The 24423-nt window shown below is 35.1% G+C and overlaps 2 protein-coding genes across 2 annotated transcripts; both read right to left on the reverse strand.

The window, feature by feature from the left end:
• Window positions 1-253: 253 nt before the first annotated feature.
• On the reverse strand, window positions 254-9698 carry LOC111795333 (probable cadmium/zinc-transporting ATPase HMA1, chloroplastic). Its single transcript, XM_023677685.1, has 13 exons — window positions 9022-9698; window positions 8079-8229; window positions 7811-7995; window positions 6786-6932; window positions 6275-6470; window positions 5833-5945; window positions 4807-5048; window positions 3893-3998; window positions 2938-3099; window positions 2258-2474; window positions 1641-1828; window positions 1476-1562; window positions 254-651 (listed from the first exon to the last, which is right to left on the reverse strand). The coding sequence occupies exons 1-13, from the start codon at window positions 9469-9471 to the stop codon at window positions 478-480; spliced, it is 2418 nt and encodes an 805-aa protein (XP_023533453.1). The 5' UTR covers window positions 9472-9698; the 3' UTR covers window positions 254-477.
• Window positions 9699-11117: 1419 nt separating this feature from the next.
• LOC111795487 lies at window positions 11118-21675 on the reverse strand. The gene is made up of 3 exons (XM_023677938.1): window positions 21294-21675; window positions 13809-13964; window positions 11118-11351 (listed from the first exon to the last, which is right to left on the reverse strand). Exons 1-3 carry the CDS (start codon window positions 21624-21626, stop codon window positions 11193-11195), a joined length of 648 nt encoding a protein of 215 aa, XP_023533706.1. The 5' UTR covers window positions 21627-21675; the 3' UTR covers window positions 11118-11192.
• Window positions 21676-24423: the final 2748 nt, after the last annotated feature.

Genomic DNA, 24423 nt, shown 5'->3' on the forward strand with positions numbered 1-24423 from the left:
CAAGTTTAAGTTTCAATAACTCCCTCAAGTAACAAACTTTCAAATTTGATTGTGTAAGATGTTTGATTCCATTGACGATAGAAATTGCAGCACATATCTAAATCTATAATGAAATTAAAAGTTTTGGATGAAATTAGTACCTTAAAAATCTGAATTCTTTTCCATAGATCTTAATGTTGTGATGTTTTTTTGTTCATTTAATCCCCTAAACATTCAGAGCATACCTGCTAAAAATGATTAAAAACAACAGGAAGAATAGAACTTGGTTGGACATTACTAATGGTTACAAAATTTTGGCTTACATGACCCACCACAAAACTACATATTATTTCAACTTACTGTATAACAATAGCATTCGTACATACAGTATAATTTACAAATCCAAAGGTAAGTAACAATGAAAATATATATGAATGTGAGTTTTGGTTAAGATCATGGCTTACCTAGGCAAGGAAACTATAATTTTCGATTTTTAAGTTATGACGATGCAGTTCGGATGGTACCTGAGCTAGGTTCGGGTGTTGTGTGCAGACTAGATCTGGCGTTGTGGATCAGATTTTGAAAATCTTGCTTCCATGACCATGAGGGATGATTTAGGGCACGAATGGAGTTCAGGCAGACCAGGAGAGTGCCACCCTCGTGTAGAAGGACCTGCGTTTGTGAAGAATTATGAAATGAATATCACCTGTTAAAAGGATTGGACTAGCAATGTGCAGATAGAGAAGGATAAGGATGGTATGGTCTTCTTTTTGTAAGTTCTGCAAATTACAGGGGCGTTTGAAATTGTGTTTCAAACATACAAGGATACTATCAACCTAATTCACAAAACAAAATCATTTATTTTTATTGTTCACAGATGAAAATTCAATTTTCACTTTTTAGTCGAAGATATATGTCTTAATCAATTAAGTTATGCTAAGAATAGCTAAAACTTGCTGATTTTAGAATGTTCTGCCACACATTATCCTTATTTTAATAGCAAACCAGTGACACGAAGATTTTCAATCCTCTGCTCTACCAATTGAGCTATACCGACCATTTCATTTCCGACACATTAGACTTATTTTAATAGCAAATTTGAACCGGTGACACAAAGATCTTCAATCCCCTACTCTACCAACTGAGCTATACCGGCCATTTCCGACACATTAGACTTATTTATTTTAATAGCAAATCGGTAACATGAAGATTGCTATACTGGCCATTTCATTTCCGACACATTAGACTTATTTTAATAGCAGATTTGAACTGGTGACACGAAGATTTTTAAGTCTTCTACTCTACCAACTGAGCTATATTGGCCATTTTCGACACATTAGAATTATTTATTTTAATAGCAAATCGGTGACACGAAGATTTTCAGCTCTCTACTCTACCAACTGAGCTTTACCAGTGATTTCACAAAATAATTTAATAACAGGGCATAGCACAAATTAAGTTCACAAAGTAAGGCAATAAGCTTTTTAACTTCATACCGTTAGCCACAAGGGAAGAAACCCCAAAATGGATGGGAGAGAGGCTAAAAGGATAGACGACAAGGCAAGGGTAACATTTTGCTTGACCTGAAACAAATTAAAACAGTGAAACAGGGAAAGAGAAATGGAATACTGTGACCAATAATAGATGGTAGACAGAGATACCAGCGCAGTCGTCTGACGAGATTTGGCAATACAGAATGGAACACCGGAAATACTATCTTGAAGAAGAAGGACATCCGCGACAGCTGTAGCAGTTGCGCTTGCACGACAGGCAAGAACTATTCCTACAGTAGCTGCAGCAAGTGCAGGTGCATCGTTTATACCTTCGCCTACCATGATCAGACCACCACCTATAATAAAATGAGATACAAAGTGCTCATTATTCACCCCCTAGGGATGGTTCAGACCAATCAATCTATCATTTGGCAAATATAAAACTTAGAAGTGGAAGAGAAGTTTTATATCTGTAGTTACACGCTAAGAAAAAACTTAAACTTGCATGAAAACATAAATTTCTGTGGTTTCTTGTTTGAAACATTGAACATTGCAGAGGAAAATCGTTCACCTATTAGTTAAAGATTTCAGACTCCACAATCTGGTTTGAGGGTGAATAAAATCTCACCAAGAACTTGTAGAAATTGATATGAATCATAGAAGATTTATTAGGTTTTATCTCAACAGGAAACTAAAATGTGATGGGAATCTTGGAATACTGGCTATTATGAAAAAGGGTTATACAAAAAGAGAACAACATGAAGTGGCCGAGTACGAAAACTTACCCTTCTCTCTCGAAATTTCCTTCACATGAGCAAGTTTATCCTCAGGCTTAAGACTGTAGTAAACTTCATTTATTCCCACAGCATTTGCAATTTTCCATGCACTTGAATCATGATCACCAGTTAACATCATAACACGGAGATTCGCCTGATCTTGTAGTTCTGCTATTGCATCTAAGACGCCAGCTCGAGGCTGATCCTCGAGGTGAATCAGTGTTACCTGTAAAGATCCAGCAAAAATTCAACAGAATATCCTGGATTTTACATCATTAAGACAATGACACAAATGCAACATATGTTCTCAAAGCATGACCGACTTACTGACTAAAAGTCTTGAGAAGAATATTCAAATAATTATATATCAAAGAAGAATCTCTGAATCTAGCTTTCAAAGGAGGCTAGTTGCACATCGTTTTTGTCGAGGTGAAATTTTCGAATTGTAGTCCAGAGAAAATGCACTACAATAAAATATATAGGCATAAAGTTAAAGGATGAACTGGAATAGAGAAACTACCCCATTCGTCTGAGAGTTATTTTTCAAGAATCCAAGATTTCTAGATAAGCTAGGCTAACCCATGTGCTTGAAAAAATATTTGTAAAATTTATGCAAATTTGATTAATGTCTTCGAGATTATTCCACCAAACTCTGCAGCAAATTTAGAAGGATCATGGAAATTTCTCACCTTCTGATCAACTGAAAGAGCCGCATGAACAAATTCGCTTCCATATGATGATGCTCGAACAGCTTCCTTGATCTTCCTTGATTCGTTTTCGGACTTGCAAAAGGAAGTGATGAAATCCACAGAACCAAGGGATGCTTTCCGCAATTTACCTCCAATTCCTGACTATAAGATGCAGATGGATTTAAATACGCTTCTCCACTTACCTAAAGGCAATTATTGAACCAAGAATTTTAAAATTTTAATTCTTAAAACAAGTAAAAATGTTAATAGTAAAGTATTTATCATGATTTAGATGTTACAAATTTCAGAGAAGCCCGTTCAAAATTCCAAGACCGTGACATGGAACATTTGCAAAGAAGAATAGTTTTCTTCAACTCCTGAAATAATGGTAGATTCCGGGCTCTTACTTTTAACAATTTTTCAAAATAACTTAACTTGAGACAAACTAGAATATTTTATATAGGATTCATTCATTTGGCATCGGGCAGAGTGTCGCTTAATTTAAGCAATAGAAGTTTATATAGTCTTCAATAGATTTGTAATTTGATACTTTTTTCAGGTGAAGATGATCTCGTGTGCAGAAATAAATCTAGAATTTCAGATGTTCATGTATAGAAGTTTGTGCCTAGTCTTGCTTACAATCTAAAGTCTAAATATTTCTAAAATCTTGCGAGTTTTTAAGGGTTGCCTTTGTTTTTTTGAAAGGACGGACGACTCTGGCCCATGGAAATTGCTCGATAATAGCACATCATATGGAGGAGTGGAATCAGATACTCTGTGGCTTATGGCCAGTGGCGTACAGGTGAAGAAGGCTACAATATATGACAATAGAAAATATGCAGCAAGGAAAGGAAATATATTGCAGAAATTCAAAGACGAAGGAACCTAAGAAATTCTACGGTTAAAATGAAACCAAAGATCGCTAAGACATCCAGCAATGTGAAGCATATACTACCTTAATGCCATGCAAAGTTGCGATGAGACCTCTTCCAGGGAAATATTCGAAACTTTCAACAGAAATAGAAGGAAGGTTTTTCCCCACACTATGATCTACAACAGCTCTACAACCAAAAAAAAGAAAGTTATAACTACTTGGAATTAGAAAATGAATATTTCAGACAGAAAATAGAAGCAAATAATCCAGAAAAAAACTATCCAGCAGATTTGAGATACAAGCATGAGTTGATTGAAATACATTAACTGCACAATTAAGGGGGCAGTAATGAAACTGATGGCTAGTAATCCAGAAGCAAATATAGTAGTAGTAATGAAAAACTTAGTTATTCCATCCCAAGAGATGAACATAGTTACTCCTTATTCATTCCAAAAAATATAATGCTAATCTAAGTCTTACAATATAAGTAACTGCAGGTGTAAGGAAGAGTTTACTTACATGATATACTCCAAAAGGATCAAGTAGCTATTTGTGTCCAGGTATGTTATTCTAAATATATAATTCCTCTCTCTTCTAATTCTCAAGCAATCATATATAACAATGTTCTTATATTCAACAATATATGCAATCTTAGGTGCTGGGTGAGAATACTCACTCCCCATTTAACATGGACTACCTAAGCATACAGTGAAAGTTCGACTCCATGGTTCTGTGGCAAAAATCATTAAGTTGATACAACATCAAATATCGGGAAGGTTAAAGCATAGCATAAGTGTAAAGAAACAAAGTAAACGATGAATGTGAATTAAACAGTTACAATTCCCCCTCCCCCCAAATCAAGCTTTTTGGGTGGCAAACGACGTCAAATTTTTCAACCAAATATTGTAGTAGATAAACTACATCAGACCTCGTCAGGAAAAAAAAACCTATAAGAAGCAAAATATTCTAGGGAGACAATTTATTTTGACACCTACCTTCCAATTGGGTGAGTAGTACCCTTTTCCATGGCAGCTGCAACGGCAAGGGCTTCTTTTTCACAGCTGGGTATGCAACAGGAAGCCAAATGTGAATTATCGCCTCCAATCTTATGCCCATAAATGGGTTCTATGGCTTTAAATACAAGTCCTCCTGTAGTCAATGTCCCGGTTTTATCAAATGCAACGGTGTGACAAGAAGCCATAGCATCAAGCACATGTCCACCTTTCAGGAGTATACCCTGTTTCATCAAGCACATGCCCATCTTTCCAGGTTACTCCCAAACATGAGTATCTTTGCACATGATCGAAAAACTTAAGCTAAATCTTCAAGCAAAAATTGAAAGAATGAAGCAATCATCCACTGAAGACTGTGTTTAGATTTAGCATGCCTTTTTCTGAGTTTAGTGTTTATTGTTCTGATTTCTCTATCAGCTATGGTGTGTAAGTGGGAGGAAAGACCAGAAGGGTACATAGTGTACATTTGGAAACTGAGTGTGTACCAGAAGACTCGTTAGTCTAATAATAATTTGTATTTGTTGCACTTCAATCTAGTTCAAACCCTAACATTTTGAAATGGAGGTGTGAAGCTAACAAATTACTCACTCATTTAACCAAGACTAACCAATTTAAAAGATAGTTTTTCTTTCATATATATATATATATATATATATATATATATATGAAAGAGAGAGAGAGAGAGGTTTAGATTTTTTAGAAAACATCCAGAGTCTAAAATTGTTGTTAATAGAATCATCTTAATTCTAGAAACTACTATAAAATCTAAAAAAATATTGGCCATGAGAGCAGAGCTTAAACCAAATGAGAAAATCAAAATAAAGTTGAAGGTAAATAACTCTCTAAATGACATAACAGGTAGTTGGACAAGTACAATAGTCATAAAAGTTTAACTTTGTTGTTGATTCAGTGACAGTGAAATGAACCAGTTGATACATATGCCTTCTCCAACTATAAATGCTCATATAAGAAACTTACTATATAATTATATAACCAAGTAACAAGTACCTTTCTTGCACATGAACTTATTGCAATAGCGTATGCCAATGGAGCTGCAGCCAGTGCACATGGTGATGCGGCTACCATGAACCCAAGTGCTCTATAAACTGATCCTCTGAAACCTAGAAATTATATGGGCATCAGAAGTGAAATAGATACCAGGGAAGGAGACAGTGGTTAAGCTGAGCTCAAGTTTCGAACGACAATATAATGAGGAAGGAAAAGAATAAGCGGCTGATAGATTTGGCTGCCAATTAAAAAATATCTTTTCAATGGTCAGCTCGGGTCAAATATTCTCATTTGTGATGATTACGTTCTAGTTGCCTATCCAAAGGAGGAAAGAAGAAAGGCCCATATAGTTTCGCAACACATGATAGCCTTAGTTTTGACCGAAAACGAAATAATTCTCCCAAATAGAAAGGCTAAAGTACGAGCACATTGCATAGATTACCTGGTGTGCAAATAAAGGGCCACTTGAACAATAATGGTCCAATGAGGGCAACAGCCACAGATAAAACTACAACCACTTTGCTGTAATTCTCACCAAATTCATCAAGCCACCTCTGTAGCTTTGGTTTATTAAGTTGTGCTTCTTCAGTCAACTGCACAATCCTGCTAAGTGTTGACTCTTCCCATGTTTTTGTAGCCTATATCAAATCCATACTTCACAGGTTCAGCAACAATGATTGAATATCAATCTAAACTTTATGAACGTATTAGCATTTGGAATACCTAAAACCATCAAAATTTAAGGGAAGTCACAAGGATTCAAATGCTTGAAAACCTTTGTTGACACAGGCCATAATTAACCATTCCAATAAATCATACAATTTAGCATTAATTTCCATGTTGAAGTGAGATTTATAACGTATTATGACTGATATTAGATGGTACAAGGTTCAAAAAAGAACAAATTATCTTGTGCTGAACATTACTAGGCATTCAGATCAACCTTGACATACCTTCACTATGATCCTACCGTCCAAATTTCTTGCTCCACCTGGTACTCTTTGCCCGACCTTTATTTGCAATGGTTTGATTTCTCCTGTTAAGTGCTCAACAGTGATCGTAGCACAACCATGATAAACCTCACAATCTACGGGGACAGACTAACAAAAAAACAGCCTTCATTACGATACTCAAATTCATCATCTAGAAACAATTGAACTATTCAGGAAAAGAAAGAAAAAAATTAATAGAACTATATAGGATCCTTATACGATTCAGCAGAATTCTTATGAATTCTACTAGAGCACAATTGTTTTTAAATAGTTAGGATATATCCTTTGTTATTTTTCTTATGGAAGGATTGTCGAGTGTTCTGTATTCGACATGATGAACTATCATGCTTACGTATCAATAGTAAAGAAAATTTGTTGTTTAATGAGTATATGAGGAACAGAACATCAGTCTCATGAGAGGATAAACATTATATGTATGATGAATCGAATCCAATACTGACATCAAGGTTAAGTGAGCTGGAAACCTATTAATCACCGTGTATCTAAGATGGATTATAATTTCCTAATCACATTCCAGGGATAATAAACAAACAAGGCGAAAAGAATATAAAATAAAATATGTTTGTCATTCAGTCCTAGCCCCGTTTAGTTATAGATTCTGTTGTGATGGAAAAAAAAAACTACGTAAGGAATATTCTCTCGCAGAGTACTCAAAGTACATGGTTAAAAGAAGGGACCATTTGTCTTAATAGCTAATATCTCAAATCAGCTGTTTGTTCACTCTCCTTTAACTATAACATTGTTGGGTTTTCACTAATTAGATATGGAAAGATTACAAAATTCCCTAGGAACTATTGTGATGGATTACATGCGTCAAAGTGTAACTAGAGATTGTACACATAAGTTTAAATATTTTATGGCTAACAATTGTCCATCATCGGTGTCCTTATTAGTCTCTGGATCAAGGTCTGCATTGTCATCTGGCAAAACATCTTAACATGAGGTGAAAGTATTCTATGACATACCTCACCAGCTCCCACCATGATATATGAGCCCACTTCAATATCACGCACGGGCACCTTTCGATGCTCCAGATCTGAAGTATCAGGAAGGTTATCATCATTCATATCCAGAACAAGGGCAAAATCTGGATGACTTTCCTTCAACTCTTTAACGTCAGTCATTGATTGCTTTGTGAAATACTCTTCAGCTGCAATCACAATGAAAATGAGATTCTTCCAAGTAAATCTTGATACAAATTGTCTGCAATTTTGTTTCCTCGTAACTGCTTACCAATATGAGCCAGATTAAACATCACAAGAAGTAGTCCTCCCTCCAAGGGGTTCCCCATAAATATTGATGCAAAGGCTGCAAGGGCCATTAGTACATGGATGTTTACTTTCCCACCACTTATATCAGTAAGAGCATCAAGAGAAGCAGAGACCTGATACAGTGGCATTATAATTAGATTTATTGGCACATTACTAACTTAAAAAATTATAATGATGAAAATACTCAAACGGTCCGCAGTAATTATCTTCAAATACTAAATAAAATTATGGTCCACTAAATGCATTTCACCTAATAACTATAATTTCTGATAGGCTGTAGCAAAGAAGAACCGAGTAAAATTTTACAATTAAGAGGAAAAGAGGACGTTCGTGTCAAGGGTCTGTCTGTCAACTAGAGAAGCCATAATATACCTGATGGTGAGACACAGAAAGGCCAGATTAATCTCTCTGTCAACATATCACATTGTTCGAGGAACCCTAGATGCTGTCGGAGTAAAGGATTGTCAACAAGGGCATTCTAGTGCGTGAACCCTCTACAACAAGAGCTATGTATGATTCGGTTGCAGGAATCAAATAGGATTTAGCATGCAGAATTGCTACTAATCTCAATAGTTTAAACTACTAGATTTCAAATAAGTCATTCAAGTTACAAAAAATTATTATAATTAAGAAAATCCTCATGAAGGGACTTTTGTGTGACGAGCATTAACACAATGACAATGAAAATCCAAACTAAGAATCACCTCCATGAGACCGTGTTAAAATACTGTTAATCTTACAAGTAAGATGATTCTTTTACATCCAAAGGCATAATATATTTAACAGTCACCAAGATCAATCTACTACAATTACGAAAATTCATAATCGATTTGCATTTAATCAAATTAATGGCAGTCAAGCCGCAGTAACCACATATCAAAAGGTGGGTTATGAACCATTCGTACCCCGACTAAAGGGAAAGCAACAGCAATGAAAACATTCTGTAGAGGCTTCACAGCAGGTTTAGGCACCAAATAAGGACATGCAGCCGCAGTGATAAACAAAGCAGCAGAACCGCAACACAAGTGTAGATGCTCCCTCAAATAATTCGCCAAGTCCGTCCACCTAATAGCTTTGGCAAATCGAACAAACGCCTTCTGAGCTCCAGTCAACTCCACTCCATCACCGTCACCACCGCAATGGTGCTGACAGCTATGGTGGTGGTGGTGGTGGTGGCCGTGCCGGTGATCGGAGGCATCGGCAGCGCAACGGAAGCGCTTGAGCCGAATTACAGAAGAACGCAGGGAGAAGCAGGAAACAGGTCCGATCCTGGATCGAGCTCCGGCGTTGGTGGTGCGGGTGAGTAAAGAATGAATAGGTTTGGAGAAGGTGATGGGGACAAAGAGAGTGTCCATAATAGGCAGTGAAATGCTATGAACACTGAATTGGAGCCATAATCTGTGAAGGAGATGAATGAATCGTGATTACCAGAGTGTGGATAATGCCGGAATTTGACGGCGGCGTGATTGTGGTCGCCTTTTGAGTAGTGCAGCTTGGTTTGTGAGGTTGAGGATGATCGTTGATTCCGTCAGAGCAGTGCGTGCAGTTAAATTGGGCTTTTTTCATGGCTGTATCATAATTGTGGTGGGCGATACATCGAAACCAATCATTTTGGTTCATGCTTGAGTTCGAACCTTAAAACTGCTTACAAAAATCCTTTTTTTTTTTTAGTAATTTTGCATTGTAAGTAAATAAAATTTAAAAAAATATACATAGAGACGAACTAGAAATTAATTTTAAACTTCAAAAACTTATTAAAATCAATTTAAAAAACACGTCACTTTCGAAACCTAAACGACCAAATGAAACTAGGGGTGTATACGAGCTGAGATTGAGTTGGGTTCGGTTGCAAAAATAGAAATTTTGGGTTGGTGGGTTTGTGATTTGAGCAATCCAAATAGAGTTCACAACCTCGGTTTTCAAGTTAGGTTGGGTTGTCGTATTGTTTTTTTAAAATTTTTAAAAAATCTTACTTCTCCGCAATACATGTTATATTAATAACTAAAATCTCATCGAGTTCAAATATCAAACATTTACAAATCACAACACATTAATAATATCGGACACTCACTTGAAATATTCTTAATCTTTTTAAAAGTAAGGTGGGTCGGGTTGGGTTGGGTTAGGTTGAGTTGTAACCTTAGTTTAAGGTTGGTCGAGTAAACCCAACAAAAAAAAAATGTCAACTCGCAAATCAAATCGAAATTTTGGTTTTCCTTTTTTTTTTCTTTTCTTAATTTCGATATCGTGTTTTTTTTATTCTAAATGAACTTTGTGAACATTTATGAATTTTCTACGCATATTAGGCATGTCATGTATGTAGTGACAACTTTATTTTAAATAATTTTCCTTACTCCTTAGTTGAAAAATATTGAAGGTAACTTAGTTTTTTCACATAATTATTTAAGTGTCTCTATTAGGGTTTTCTCGAGAGGATTAAGGTTGTGTGGTCTTATAGACATAGTACATGTTTTTATTCTTCCTTATTTTACACTTACTAAAATCTTTAGTGGACTTAGTAAGATAAGTCACTTATGAGTATCTTGTGAAATATTAATCTTTTCAATTCATAGATTTATAAACCGATATTAAATATTTTGTAGTACAATCTTATATAAACCCAATCACATATTCTTACACCCACGACCCTTAAGTTATTTCTTAAACATGATCCTTTCATATGTTAATTACAAATTATTCTAGATTCCACATTATTATAAAGATTCATAATATGATTTTTGGACGGTCGAGAACCAAAAGTACGCTACTTATAGAGTATTTTTATACTCATTCGTGCTATTTTTTTTTCAAATGGTACATGAGCTAACTGGGTATGGGATGAGTGTTATCGGAGTATTGGGACTATGGAGTTGAAATATGTCAGCGTCTTTAGTAGATTCTAGAACTCTATTTTATGACCTTTATACATAAATTGATTACAATTATCTAATTCAAATGATCCCAGCATTATTTAATAACATGCACTCTTTTCATAAGTTAGTTTCATATTAATAAAATCGCTCTTTATTCACTGTGTTTAAAGCGACATTTGTCTAAGCATTAAAAAGCTGGATCATTAACAACATCCATGATGGCCACCGCCGCCAGGGCTAGGGCCAGATGCTTTGACATTAGAAAGAGTATCGGCATCGACAGCAAAGTTGTGGGCAACGTTGGTTCTCGGGCTGTAGTCCTTGATGTGACCAAGGGTATTGGCATCATTGAAGTTGTGGCCCTCACCAACGCTCAAACTAGATCCAGCTTCGGTAGTTGCTGCACTCATCGTATTCAAAGACCTTGCTTCTATCCGTCCAAGCAAATTTCCATTGCTTAGCAACGAAAAGATCAAAAGGAAGCTCAAAATCTTCATCATCATAATACCAATCGGAATATGTAGCAAACGAGAAGAACCAAATTGTTGTATGATATGAAAAACCACTTCTTTCAGACATATTTATAGACACAAATTAGGAAGGTATGAATTGAATAAAAAAATTATTTATAAACACAAATTAGGAAGGAAGGCGCAAAAACAAGAAAAATGGTGCATAGTTTTCAGTGACAAATTAGGAGGTTGCCAAATAAAACTAAAACCTCATCCATGACGATCCAATCTTGAGCTAAAAAATTCATGATATTTAACAATATTGTGGTAAAATAAAGAGGTGGAATTTAAATAACCTGTATTCAAATTAAATAAATTAAGATCTTATCTAACTCAGGGTTACCAAATAGACATGAATGCAGATATCGTTTTAATTTCAAACCACTCCTAAAATAATCAATAAAAGCTTCATAGACGGTAAAGATCAAAACATTTGGATAATTTTTTATAAATTTGATATTTAAAATTATTTACTTTCCATCCAGCTAGTTTATTCATATTATAAATAAAGTACGTTAATTATTCATATTATAAATTATGTATTTAAAAATATATAAAATATATAAATAGTATTAATTTATTCGTATTATAAATAATGTGATTAAAAATAGTAGGAAATATTGAGGTTTTTTTTTTTTTTTTTTTTTTTTTTTATCTAAAAAAAAGTTTATAAAATAGAATAAAATAATAAAACAATATAAAAGAAACCAAATCGGAATACAAATCAAATCTTAATATAATTAATAAGCTTCCTCATGAAGTTGTGGGTGGCTCCAAAGTTGAAACTAATATTCTTGACTACTAGGTGGTTAACTTAGGCCTCGACCTATATAAGACTGTATGGACTCTTCTATCTCTCCCACTATCTTCCCGAGAGTAGCTTTAGTCTTCCATGGAGGGTTTTCCACGCTTTCAATCACATATCTTCATACGAACGATTTGTATCAAATTATTTGTAACAATTACAAAATGGGTCGTATCAATTGTGTTGCTAAGATAAGACATTCAACTTTATCCGTACACTATAGACCCTTAAGTTATTTCTTGAACATGATCCTCTCCTATGTTAATTAGAAATTATTCACGATTCTACGTATTATAGAGATTCATAATATGATTTTTGGATGATCAATAACCAAAAGTAAGCTACTTAAAGAGTATTTTTATACTCATTCGTGCTACTTTTTTTTTGTCAAATGGTACATGAGCTTACTCGATATGGGATGAGTGTTATCAGAGTAAAGGGACTATGAAATTGAAATATATAAGCGTTCGTAGATTATAGAAAACCATTTTACGAGCTTTATACATACTTTAAAGTAAAATTAGCTCTTTCAAATTATAAGAATATAAGTTATATATATATATATATATATATATATATATATATATATATATATATATATATATATATATATGTGGTAAGCAAACATAAGAGTAGGGCTCTATTGTTCTAGTATCAGCTCGTTAGGGAACTACTCATCCACTTACTTTTATATGGAAGAAGTGAATTCTATCTCTCCAAATTACCTAACTCCGTGTTTGATTAAGTCTCCAGAGTAATAGACTTATTGAATCGGCTACAAAACTCACTCTCACCCATGCAAATCAAAGAACAAGTTTTATAGGCAATAGTTCATAATTCACACAAGATTAAGATCAAGTCACTTATGATTATCTTGTGAAATATTAATCTTTTCAATTCATAGACTTACCAAGAGAGATTAAATATTTTGTAGTCCAGACTTATATAAACTAATTGTATAAGATACTCTCAATCACATGTCTTCGTACAAACGACCCTTAAGTTATTTCTTGAACATGATTGTCTCATATGTTAATTACAAATTATTCCGGATTCCACATATTATAGAGATTCATAATATGATTTTTGGACGGTCGAGGACCAAAAGTGAGCTACTTATAGAGTATTTGTATACTCATTCGTGCTATTTTTTTTTCAAATGGTACATGAGCTTACTCGGTATGGGATGAGTGTTATCGGAGTATTGGGACTATGGAGTTGAAATATATCAGCATCTTTTGTAGATTTTAGAACTCTTAGATTATATGAATTCTACATTGCGAAGCCATTTACGAGCTTTATACATGGATTGATTAAAATTATCTACTTCAAATGTTAAATCTAAATATTTTATGGGATCCCTAGCGTTTTTTTAATAACATGCACTATTTGAGTTTTATGAAAAATATAAGTTGTTTCATATTAATAAAATCGCTCTTTATTCACTGTGTTAAAAGCGATAATTGTCTAAACATTAAAAAGCTCGATCATTAACAACATCCCTTATGGCCACCGCCTTTCGGGCTTGGGCCAGATGCTTTGACATCAACAAGAGTATTGGCATCATTGAAGTTGTGGCCATGATGACCACCGCCTTTCGGGCTTGGGCCAGATGCTTTGACATTAGCGAGAGTATTGGCATCATTGAAGTTGTGGCCCTCACCAATGCTCAAAGTAGACTGCTTCGGAGTTCCAATGCCAATGGGTGGTATGGGCAAGAAAGCGTCCGTAGTTGCTGCACTCATCGTACTGAGAGACCTTGCTTCTACCAGTCCAAGCAAATTTGCATTGCTTAGCAACGAAAAAATCAAAAAGATGCTCAAAGTCTTCATCATTATAATACCAAATAGGAATATGTAACAAGAGAGAAGAACCAAGTTGTTGTATGATATGAAAAACCACTTCTATGAAACATATTTATAGACACAAATTAGGGACGTACGAATTGAATAAAAAATTATTTATAAACACAAATTAGGAAGGAAGGTGCAAAAACAAGAAAAATGGCGCATAGTTTTCAGAGATAAATTGGGAGGTTGCCAAATAAAACTAAAACCTCATCCAGCACCATCTTATCTTGAGTTAAAACATTCATGATATTTTCTTTTTAATAATATAAAATTACAAAATATCAACCTACCGTCAAACAATACTGTGATAAAATAAAGAGATGGAATATAAATAACGTGTATTTAAATTAAATATCTTATCTAACACAAGGGTTACCAAATAGACATGAATGCAGATATCTTAATTCTGGCTTAATAACTTTTATCACAACACTACCATCTGTAGGTAGCCCTTCTGTTAGGGCCAAAAAATGCAATCACATGCTATATGGTGGGACTTATCATTTTAAAAATATAATGGCATTATCTTAGGTTTTTTTTTTTCTTCAGTCTGAACAAGGTTGGGGTGTAGTACTTCCCTATACACGACCCAAGCATGCCCACTACTTTTAAAATTCACTATGAGAAACTCATTTGTCCTATGTCTCAGTGCCAAAGGATATTCAAGTGTTTCACTTCGGTCTCCGTCATGAAGTTATGGGTGCCTCCAAAGTTGACAATCATGTTCTTGACCACTCGGTGGTTAAGTTAGGCCTCGACATATATAAGATTGCATAGACTCTTCTATCTCTCCCACTCTCTTCCTAAGAGTAGCTTTAGTCCTCCATGGAGGGTTTTCCACGCTTTCAATCACATATCTTCATACGAACGATTTGTATCAAATCATTTGTAACAATTACAAAGTGGGTCGTATCAATTGTGTTGCCGACACCCAAATTTATCGGTGTAACAACCGGAAAAATAAAATAAAATAGTAATAATAATAATAATAATAATAAAATAATAAAAAAAATAAATCATAAAAATTAAAAAAAAAAAAAAAAATTTGTTAACAGATCCCTCCTCCTTTCTTCAATCTCTCCCCCACTCCTTCCCTAAAAATAAATCTGGCAACAAATCATGAATTACTTTCTTAAAAACAATGCAGATTTACCCACATTAGAATTTCTTCCTTCCTACAAAAACAAATAGAAAAAAAAAAAAAAAAAAAAAAAAAAAAAAAAAAACAAAAACAAAAACAAAAGTTTAAGCAGATTTAGTTCCGCCGAAAGAGATATGTCATTTGAAGAGGTTAATAGTAGTAGGTTAAATCTTCGATTACAATTATTTAGTTTTGAATCAGAGATTAAAGGAAAAGAATTTTGTATGGGTTTTAGGAAATCACAACCAATTATATTTTAGATCTGCTGAATTGTTGCAATGATTTAGATGTCGATAATTTTATATAAATTAATTGTTAATAATTTTATATAAATTATAGAAAAATAATATAATCAAATGAATAGATTAAATTAAAAGCTAAGAATATAACTGTTAACCAAATTAGAAATGAAGACAAAAAGAAATAAGAAAAAATGAAATAGAGATGGAAATCAGAATACTGTTAACTAAAAAGAAAAAAATAAAAATAAAAATGGCAGATTTGGAAGTAAGAATAGATGAAAATAATTAGAGAGGAAGAGGGAAGATTGAGGAAAGATTTGTTGAACAGAATTTAAAAAGTAAAACGGGACATATCAGAGGGCAAGGAACTACATTAAATTTCGTGTAAGTAAATATCAAAATTTAACCATGGCAATGTAAATTAGAGAAATAGTTTTATAGAGTTCAAACTTGAAATTAATGTCATGGGCTCACATAGGTTGACTTGGATTTCAAAGGACGGAATCGAACTTTCATTAAGGATATATTGGTGACAACGACTTAAACTAACCAGGTAAGTGGCTTTACTATCGGCATGATTATATTTGATGTTGACAAGTGCCTGTGGTTCTGCACGTGTCATATATACTGATATGTGTGAATTATCTGTGAATCAATATGCTTATAATATGTTTATGTTATGTTATAATATGTGAATTGTATGATAATAATTACGGTACAATGTGTTCAAGGATATGTTTGAGATAGGATACGAGAAAGATGCACAAAACGAAATGTAACGATAGGAGTAAAATACATTCATGAAACGTTAAGGTTAGGTTACATACCAGAGTGATATGGACAAGAGAGATTGATGGAAGAATACAATTAGGTTATGGGTAGAAAGGGATAGGTTTGTGATAGATTGATAGAACGATAGCGTTATGATTGATAGAACGATAACGTTAGGATACGTTCTTGTGATGATATGACTAAGGTACGTTCACGTAATGATATGTCTGTGATAGTTATAAGAACGTTAAGGCTATGATAAGTTAGAGAACGATATGACTATGAAGTGTTTACGTTATGACTTGTTTATGGTATGATACATTGTGATGCAATATGTCATGGTATGATGTGTATATGGTGAAATGTTATGTTAAAAGCATAGAACGTTATGTCAGGTCTCTTTTAAATTGTGTGTATACAGCATGATATGAGTGACATGAAATTACGATAAATGACATGAAATATAACCCTGTTAGAATTATGTATGATTTGAGAATTGAAGAATGAGAAACGATATGATGTGAATGATGAACGATATCTGATATGATATGAAAATGATACGATATGTACATAATTCTAGCGGGGTTGTATTAAAGGATAATGAAAATGGAAAAGTTTTGGGACCTCATGCATTATGTGTGCTCATGCATTTGGGGGATACCCATATCCCATCACGAGGGTACAGACGTGTACATCCAATGGCAGGACAACGATCGTTATGTTTTGCATAGCGCTGTCGTGACAGTTACTAGTTCTAGCAGGTGTCCGGTCTAAGGGCTCCCAGAATATGCCCACCGGATAAGGAAGGTGGCCCAGCGGTGTACGAACTAACTCGTGAGCCCATACTCGCACGTATGGGCTGTGTGTAGAGTATATGGTACACGTCCAAAATTACCCGTTAGGACAGCACCGTAGGGAAAATAGAATGAAAGATAGGTTCCATCATCTCATTGCATGTCATTGTTGCATTTAACCCCATTAGTGGGTCACTTACTAAGTATTTCTTTAAATACTCAAGCCATGTGCTATTACATTTTTTCGGTTAAGACAAGGCATTCTTGTACGGCTGACGACGGCGTCGCAACTCGAGACTATGGCACATGCATAGGATAGTGGTATTTATTTTCTTAGACTTAGGCTAGAATAGGATATTTTTAACTTAAATGCTTATTTATTTTATTTCGGGTCTTTTGTTGTGTCGTTTTAAAGATGTTTTCGAAACACGTAAGTCCATGGCTGTGTTTTAAGATAAATGTTATGTTTTATGGAATTTTAAATGAAGTCTTCCGCATTCAATGTTTTCGAAAAACTTGCTCTCTCAGAAAATGATGAGAAAATCAACTATAATGAGGAGGTTCGGCTAAGAGAGATTAAATAGATAAGTTGTTGAGTTTTGTGGTAGATTTTAGTTCCTTTTAATAGATTCTGAAGCCCACTTACGAGGGTCATGAATGGTGATTATTTCCATAATCGTTGTAATTTCTATGAACAAGACTCTAGGAGAAGAATTATTCGTAACCCTTCTATTACCCTTCAAGTCTCCTTGCTATGGAACTAGAGTATTAAAGAGGATTTCATTGCTCCCTCTCTTCTCCCGAATAAGAGAGCAACTATGTATGTGTAAAGTAGCTAATTAAACGTACATGTAAATCATTAACAGCAACTCTTTAATAAACTAAAATCATACCGTCAACATACTTAAACTATATAAAACTCTCTCGCCTCCTCTATTAAGTTTAGCTCTCCATCCAAACTGAATTAAACAGAGGAATCCGCATCTTCATCATGTAAAATTGATGGAATAAGGAAAGAGAATAAGGAAATAGAGAGTTATCCTAGTTTGTTGTCGTTCGTCAATGGAAGTTCCCTTCTCTTGAGCTCTCACGTCCACCTCTTTGCCCTAATCAATCCTTGTTGGTCTCCTTTTCCATCTGCTGTCAACAGCTGCTGGATTAGGGTTTTCTTCTTCTTCTCTGGTTTCACAGCTGTCAATAGCTGCTGGATTAGGGTTTGGATTAGGGTTTTCTTCTTCTTCTCTGGTTTCACAGCTGTCAATAGCTGTTGGATTAGGGTTTTCTTCTTTTTTTCTGGTTTCACTGCAGAGGCTGCTGCTGTGTAATTCGATTTTCTCCCTAAAATNTTTTAAATTGTGTGTATACAGCATGATATGAGTGACATGAAATTACNTTGGATTAGGGTTTTCTTCTTTTTTTCTGGTTTCACTGCAGAGGCTGCTGCTGTGTAATTCGATTTTCTCCCTAAAATGTGGCTCTCTATTCTTGGTCTTCTTTTCCTTTTATATTGANTGATATGAAAATGATACGATATGTACATAATTCTAGCGGGGTTGTATTAAAGGATAATGANTTGAGCATGAGTTCACCTTTAGGGCTGAAAATGAATAAGTTGTCCACTTACTCCGTGGGCCTTTAGGGCTGAAAAGGAATAAGTTGTCCACATACATGTTCCTCATTGGTTAATCAATGACCCACTTGGACTGCTGACGTGGATTTAAAATTTCCATGTCATCCCCCATTTNGCAGGTGTCCGGTCTAAGGGCTCCCAGAATATGCCCACCGGATAAGGAAGGTGGCCCAGCGGTGTACGAACTAACTCGTGAGCCCATACTCGCACGTATGGGCTGTGTGTAGAGTATANAGGTAAATAATGAGAAAATGGTGAATACGAGTGACATATTAAATACAAAAAGACTTGATATGACTCTACTTTTAAAGNAGAATGAAAGATAGGTTCCATCATCTCATTGCATGTCATTGTTGCATTTAACCCCATTAGTGGGTCACTTACTAAGTATTTCTTTAAATACTCAAGCCATGTGCTATTACATTTTTTCGGTTAAGACAAGGCATTCTTGTACGGCTGACGACGGCGTCGCAACTCGAGACTATGGCACATGCATAGGATAGTGGTATTTATTTTCTTAGACTTAGGCTAGAATAGGATATTTTTAACTTAAATGCTTATTTATTTTATTTCGGGTCTTTTGTTGTGTCGTTTTAAAGATGTTTTCGAAACACGTAAGTCCATGGCTGTGTTTTAAGATAAATGTTATGTTTTATGGAATTTTAAATGAAGTCTTCCGCATTCAATGTTTTCGAAAAACTTGCTCTCTCAGAAAATGATGAGAAAATCAACTATAATGAGGAGGTTCGGCTAAGAGAGATTAAATAGATAAGTTGTTGAGTTTTGTGGTAGATTTTAGTTCCTTTTAATAGATTCTGAAGCCCACTTACGAGGGTCATGAATGGTGATTATTTCCATAATCGTTGTAATTTCTATGAACAAGACTCTAGGAGAAGAATTATTCGTAACCCTTCTATTACCCTTCAAGTCTCCTTGCTATGGAACTAGAGTATTAAAGAGGATTTCATTGCTCCCTCTCTTCTCCCGAATAAGAGAGCAACTATGTATGTGTAAAGTAGCTAATTAAACGTACATGTAAATCATTAACAGCAACTCTTTAATAAACTAAAATCATACCGTCAACATACTTAAACTATATAAAACTCTCTCGCCTCCTCTATTAAGTTTAGCTCTCCATCCAAACTGAATTAAACAGAGGAATCCGCATCTTCATCATGTAAAATTGATGGAATAAGGAAAGAGAATAAGGAAATAGAGAGTTATCCTAGTTTGTTGTCGTTCGTCAATGGAAGTTCCCTTCTCTTGAGCTCTCACGTCCACCTCTTTGCCCTAATCAATCCTTGTTGGTCTCCTTTTCCATCTGCTGTCAACAGCTGCTGGATTAGGGTTTTCTTCTTCTTCTCTGGTTTCACAGCTGTCAATAGCTGCTGGATTAGGGTTTGGATTAGGGTTTTCTTCTTCTTCTCTGGTTTCACAGCTGTCAATAGCTGTTGGATTAGGGTTTTCTTCTTTTTTTCTGGTTTCACTGCAGAGGCTGCTGCTGTGTAATTCGATTTTCTCCCTAAAATGTGGCTCTCTATTCTTGGTCTTCTTTTCCTTTTATATTGAGCATGAGTTCACCTTTAGGGCTGAAAATGAATAAGTTGTCCACTTACTCCGTGGGCCTTTAGGGCTGAAAAGGAATAAGTTGTCCACATACATGTTCCTCATTGGTTAATCAATGACCCACTTGGACTGCTGACGTGGATTTAAAATTTCCATGTCATCCCCCATTTATTTCCAGATTTGCTACTCCCTCATGGTTCAACATAAATGTCTGAAATTTTACCACATAACTCAATTAAATGTATAATTAAAATCGATTTATGCAAAATCATATTTTTTTCATGTTGGACCGCAATAAACGATTTTATGCTCACTAAGTAGAATAAATGAGGTAAATAATGAGAAAATGGTGAATACGAGTGACATATTAAATACAAAAAGACTTGATATGACTCTACTTTTAAAGAGTTATCATATGTATATAGTAACGACCTTAAATTAAGTAGAAAATTTCGGGTCGTTACAATCCGTCTACTATAGACCCTTAAGTTATTTCCTAAACATGATCCTCTCATATGTTAATTAGAAATCATTCCCGGTTCTACATATTATAGAGATTCATAATATGATTTTTGGATGATTGAAAACCAAAAGTGAGCTACTTAAAGACTATTTTTATACTCATTCATGTTACTTTTATTTTTTCTAATGGTACACGAGCTTACTCGATATCGGATGAGTGTTATCAAAGTAGAGGGACTATGGAGTTGAAATATATCAGCATCTTTTGTAGATTCTAGAACTCTTAGATTATGTGAATTCTACACTGTGAAACCATTTTACGAGCTTTATACATGGATTGATTAAAATTATCTACTTCAAATGTTAAATCTAAATATTTTATGGGATTCCTACCGTTTTTTTTAATAACATGCACTATTTGAGTTTTATGAAAAATATAAGTTGTTTCATATTAATAAAATCGCTCTTTATTCACTGTGTTAAAAGCGATAATTGTCTAAACATTAAAAAGCTCGATCATTAACAACATCCCTTATGGCCACCGCCTTTCGGGCTTGGGCCAGATGCTTTGATATCAACAAGAGTATTGGCATCATTGAAGTTGTGGCCATGATGACCACCGCCTTTCGGGCTTGGGCCAGATGCTTTGACATTAGCGAGAGTATTGGCATCATTGAAGTTGTGGCCCTCACCAATGCTCAAAGTAGACTGCTTCGGAGTTCCAATGCCAATGGGTGGTATGGGCAAGAAAGCGTCCGTAGTTGCTGCACTCATCGTACTGAGAGACCTTGCTTCTACCAGTCCAAGCAAATTTGCATTGCTTAGCAACGAAAAAATCAAAAAGATGCTCAAAGTCTTCATCATTATAATACCAAATAGGAATATGTAGCAAGAGAGAAGAACCAAGTTGTTGTATGATATGAAAAACCCATTCTTTCAAAACATATTTATAGACACAAATTAGGGACGTACGAATTGAATAAAAAATTATTTATAAACACAAATTAGGAAGGAAGGTGCAAAAACAAGAAAAATGGTGCATAGTTTTCAGAGATAAATTCGGAGGTTGCCAAATAAAACTAAAACGACCATCTTATCTTGAGTTAAAAAATTCAGGACACTATCTCTGAAAACTACAAGGTTTTAGTTAATTGAAGATAAGATGGTCATGACCATCTTACGAGTTTACTCAATATTCGGAGGTTGCCAAATTTTTTAACGAATGGAGGATTGACTTGAATAACAAACTTATGTCATTATTTTAAGTTATGGGCATCTCATGCATTTTTGTGTCATATGCATTGAGATATTTCGCCCTTATGATTAGTACAGATGCATACCTTACTACATTTATGTTCACCATGATATTATGTGGTCTCTTTCACTCTGTAATGTCTGATAGCTCATTAGTGAGTGCTAGCTAGGTCTAGGGTACGTAAACGAGCCTATCTATTGGGTCCATTTGTGCATGCTTGGGTCGTGTATAGAGAAGTACTACACCCCAACCCTGCGCATTATATTTTTAAAATGATAAGTCCCACCATATCGCATGTGGTTGCAATGAGACTAATAGGTTCATGAGCTTTACCTTGTGAAAGAATAGTTCAGGATCATGAATCATCAGTCTCGACTTTCAACACTTTCTTTTTCAGGTCATATCGGTTCAGTCGAATACATCTTTCATTTTCTTCTCCCAGGAAAAGGTTTGAGGTTGAGTCTTTGCTGCTAATTCATTTCTTCTTTCTTTTACAGTAAACTAGGATAGGTGATTGAGTTCAGTTCGTTCCGTCTCATTCATCTTGCTTTCGGCTTTCTCCTTATGATTTAGAATTGTAAAGGAGAATTCTTCTTTCATTTTCTTCTCCCTGAACTGATTCTTGAACAGTAAACTAGGATAGGAAAATGTTTGAGGTTCCGGTGAAGGATCATTCTTCTTTCGTCTTGACTTCCTATCCATCCTAATTACCGAGTGAAAGAAAAGAGATAGTTCAACCCTCGTTGATATGAACCAAAAGACATCAATCATACAATATACTTCAATGAAGAATGAAGTTTGATTGTTATAAATTTTGGGTGGGTTACAATTTAGAGTAATTTAGAGTTATTGTATTTTAAGACATTTTATTTACTTTAGGTTACATTTACATATTGTATGATTGATGTCTTTTGGTTCATATCACTCGTTCAATCAGGGAGCTCAGCTCAGCAGCTTTACCTCCTAAAATAAGGGACATTCTCGGTGACGGGTTGAGACTTGGTTCCTTATTTGCCACTTTGCATTCGTGACGGGCATGACCTCGTGCGATGCGTGCAGAACTTAGGTATTCAATCCAAAATCAACGATTTCTTGCTAGTGAACCATACATACACAGTCGATCCAATCAAAACACGATTTGGGAGGTTTTTCTTGATAAGACCGATTTCTACACAAACCCTAGCTTTATTGTGAGAGGGGGGCGTGAGACAAGCTTCGTAGGACCTTCAAGGGTCATGCCAATTCCGAAAGTCGAGACGATAGAAAACAGGCGAAACTCAAAGAAGAAGACAGTAGATGGAGTTGCGAGACCCAACATAGGCGCATGCATTGGATCACCATTGTAGAGACGGAAATCATGGCTCCAGCAGAAAACCCTAAACCATCCTCAATCAAAAACTTCTCTTTGTTTGGTGCATACTTTGTTCGAGAGCTTGATTCAGACGTGCCTTGGATCTAACAATAGAGTGATCGAAAGCTTGGCCAATTCTTTCGAGCGAACTCCCTACTGTCCTCATCCTTAGAAAGGGTTTTGCTGGAACTCCATCCTTTTTCATTCTGATTTGACTTTGAGAAGATAGCTTTCCTTAGAAACTCCCACAATTCTCAGTAGCGAAGCCACTTTACCATTCAAGCAAGAAGGAAAAGGTTTTCGGTTGAGTCTTGAAAGCAGAAAGGAAAGAGAAAGATCTGTTAGGGCCAACAAATGCAACCACATGCGATATGGTGGGACTTATCATTTTAAAAATATAATGCGCAGGGTTGGGGTGTAGTACTTCCCTATACACGACCCAAGCATGCNTCTTTTACAGTAAACTAGGATAGGTGATTGAGTTCAGTTCGTTCCGTCTCATTCATCTTGCTTTCGGCTTTCTCCTTATGATTTAGAATTGTAAAGGAGAATTCTTCTTTCATTTTCTTCTCCCTGAACTGATTCTTGAACAGTAAACTAGGATAGGAAAATGTTTGAGGTTCCGGTGAAGGATCATTCTTCTTTCGTCTTGACTTCCTATCCATCCTAATTACCGAGTGAAAGAAAAGAGATAGTTCAACCCTCGTTGATATGAACCAAAAGACATCAATCATACAATATACTTCAANACAAATGGACCCAATAGATAGGCTCGTATACGTACCCTAGACCTAGCTAGCACTCACTAATGAGCTATCAGACATTACAGAGTGAAAGAGACCACATAATATCATGGTGAACATAAATGTAGTAAGGTATGCATCTGTACTAATCATAAGGGCGAAATATCTCAATGCATATGACACAAAAATGCATGAGATGCCCATAACTTAAAATAATGACATAAGTTTGTTATTCAAGTCAATCCTCCATTCGTTAAAAAATTTGGCAACCTCCGAATATTGAGTAAACTCGTAAGATGGTCATGACCATCT

The sequence above is a fragment of the Cucurbita pepo genome, chromosome LG05, assembly GCF_002806865.2.
Source record: "Cucurbita pepo subsp. pepo cultivar mu-cu-16 chromosome LG05, ASM280686v2, whole genome shotgun sequence".
Classification (NCBI taxonomy): Eukaryota; Viridiplantae; Streptophyta; class Magnoliopsida; order Cucurbitales; family Cucurbitaceae; genus Cucurbita; species Cucurbita pepo.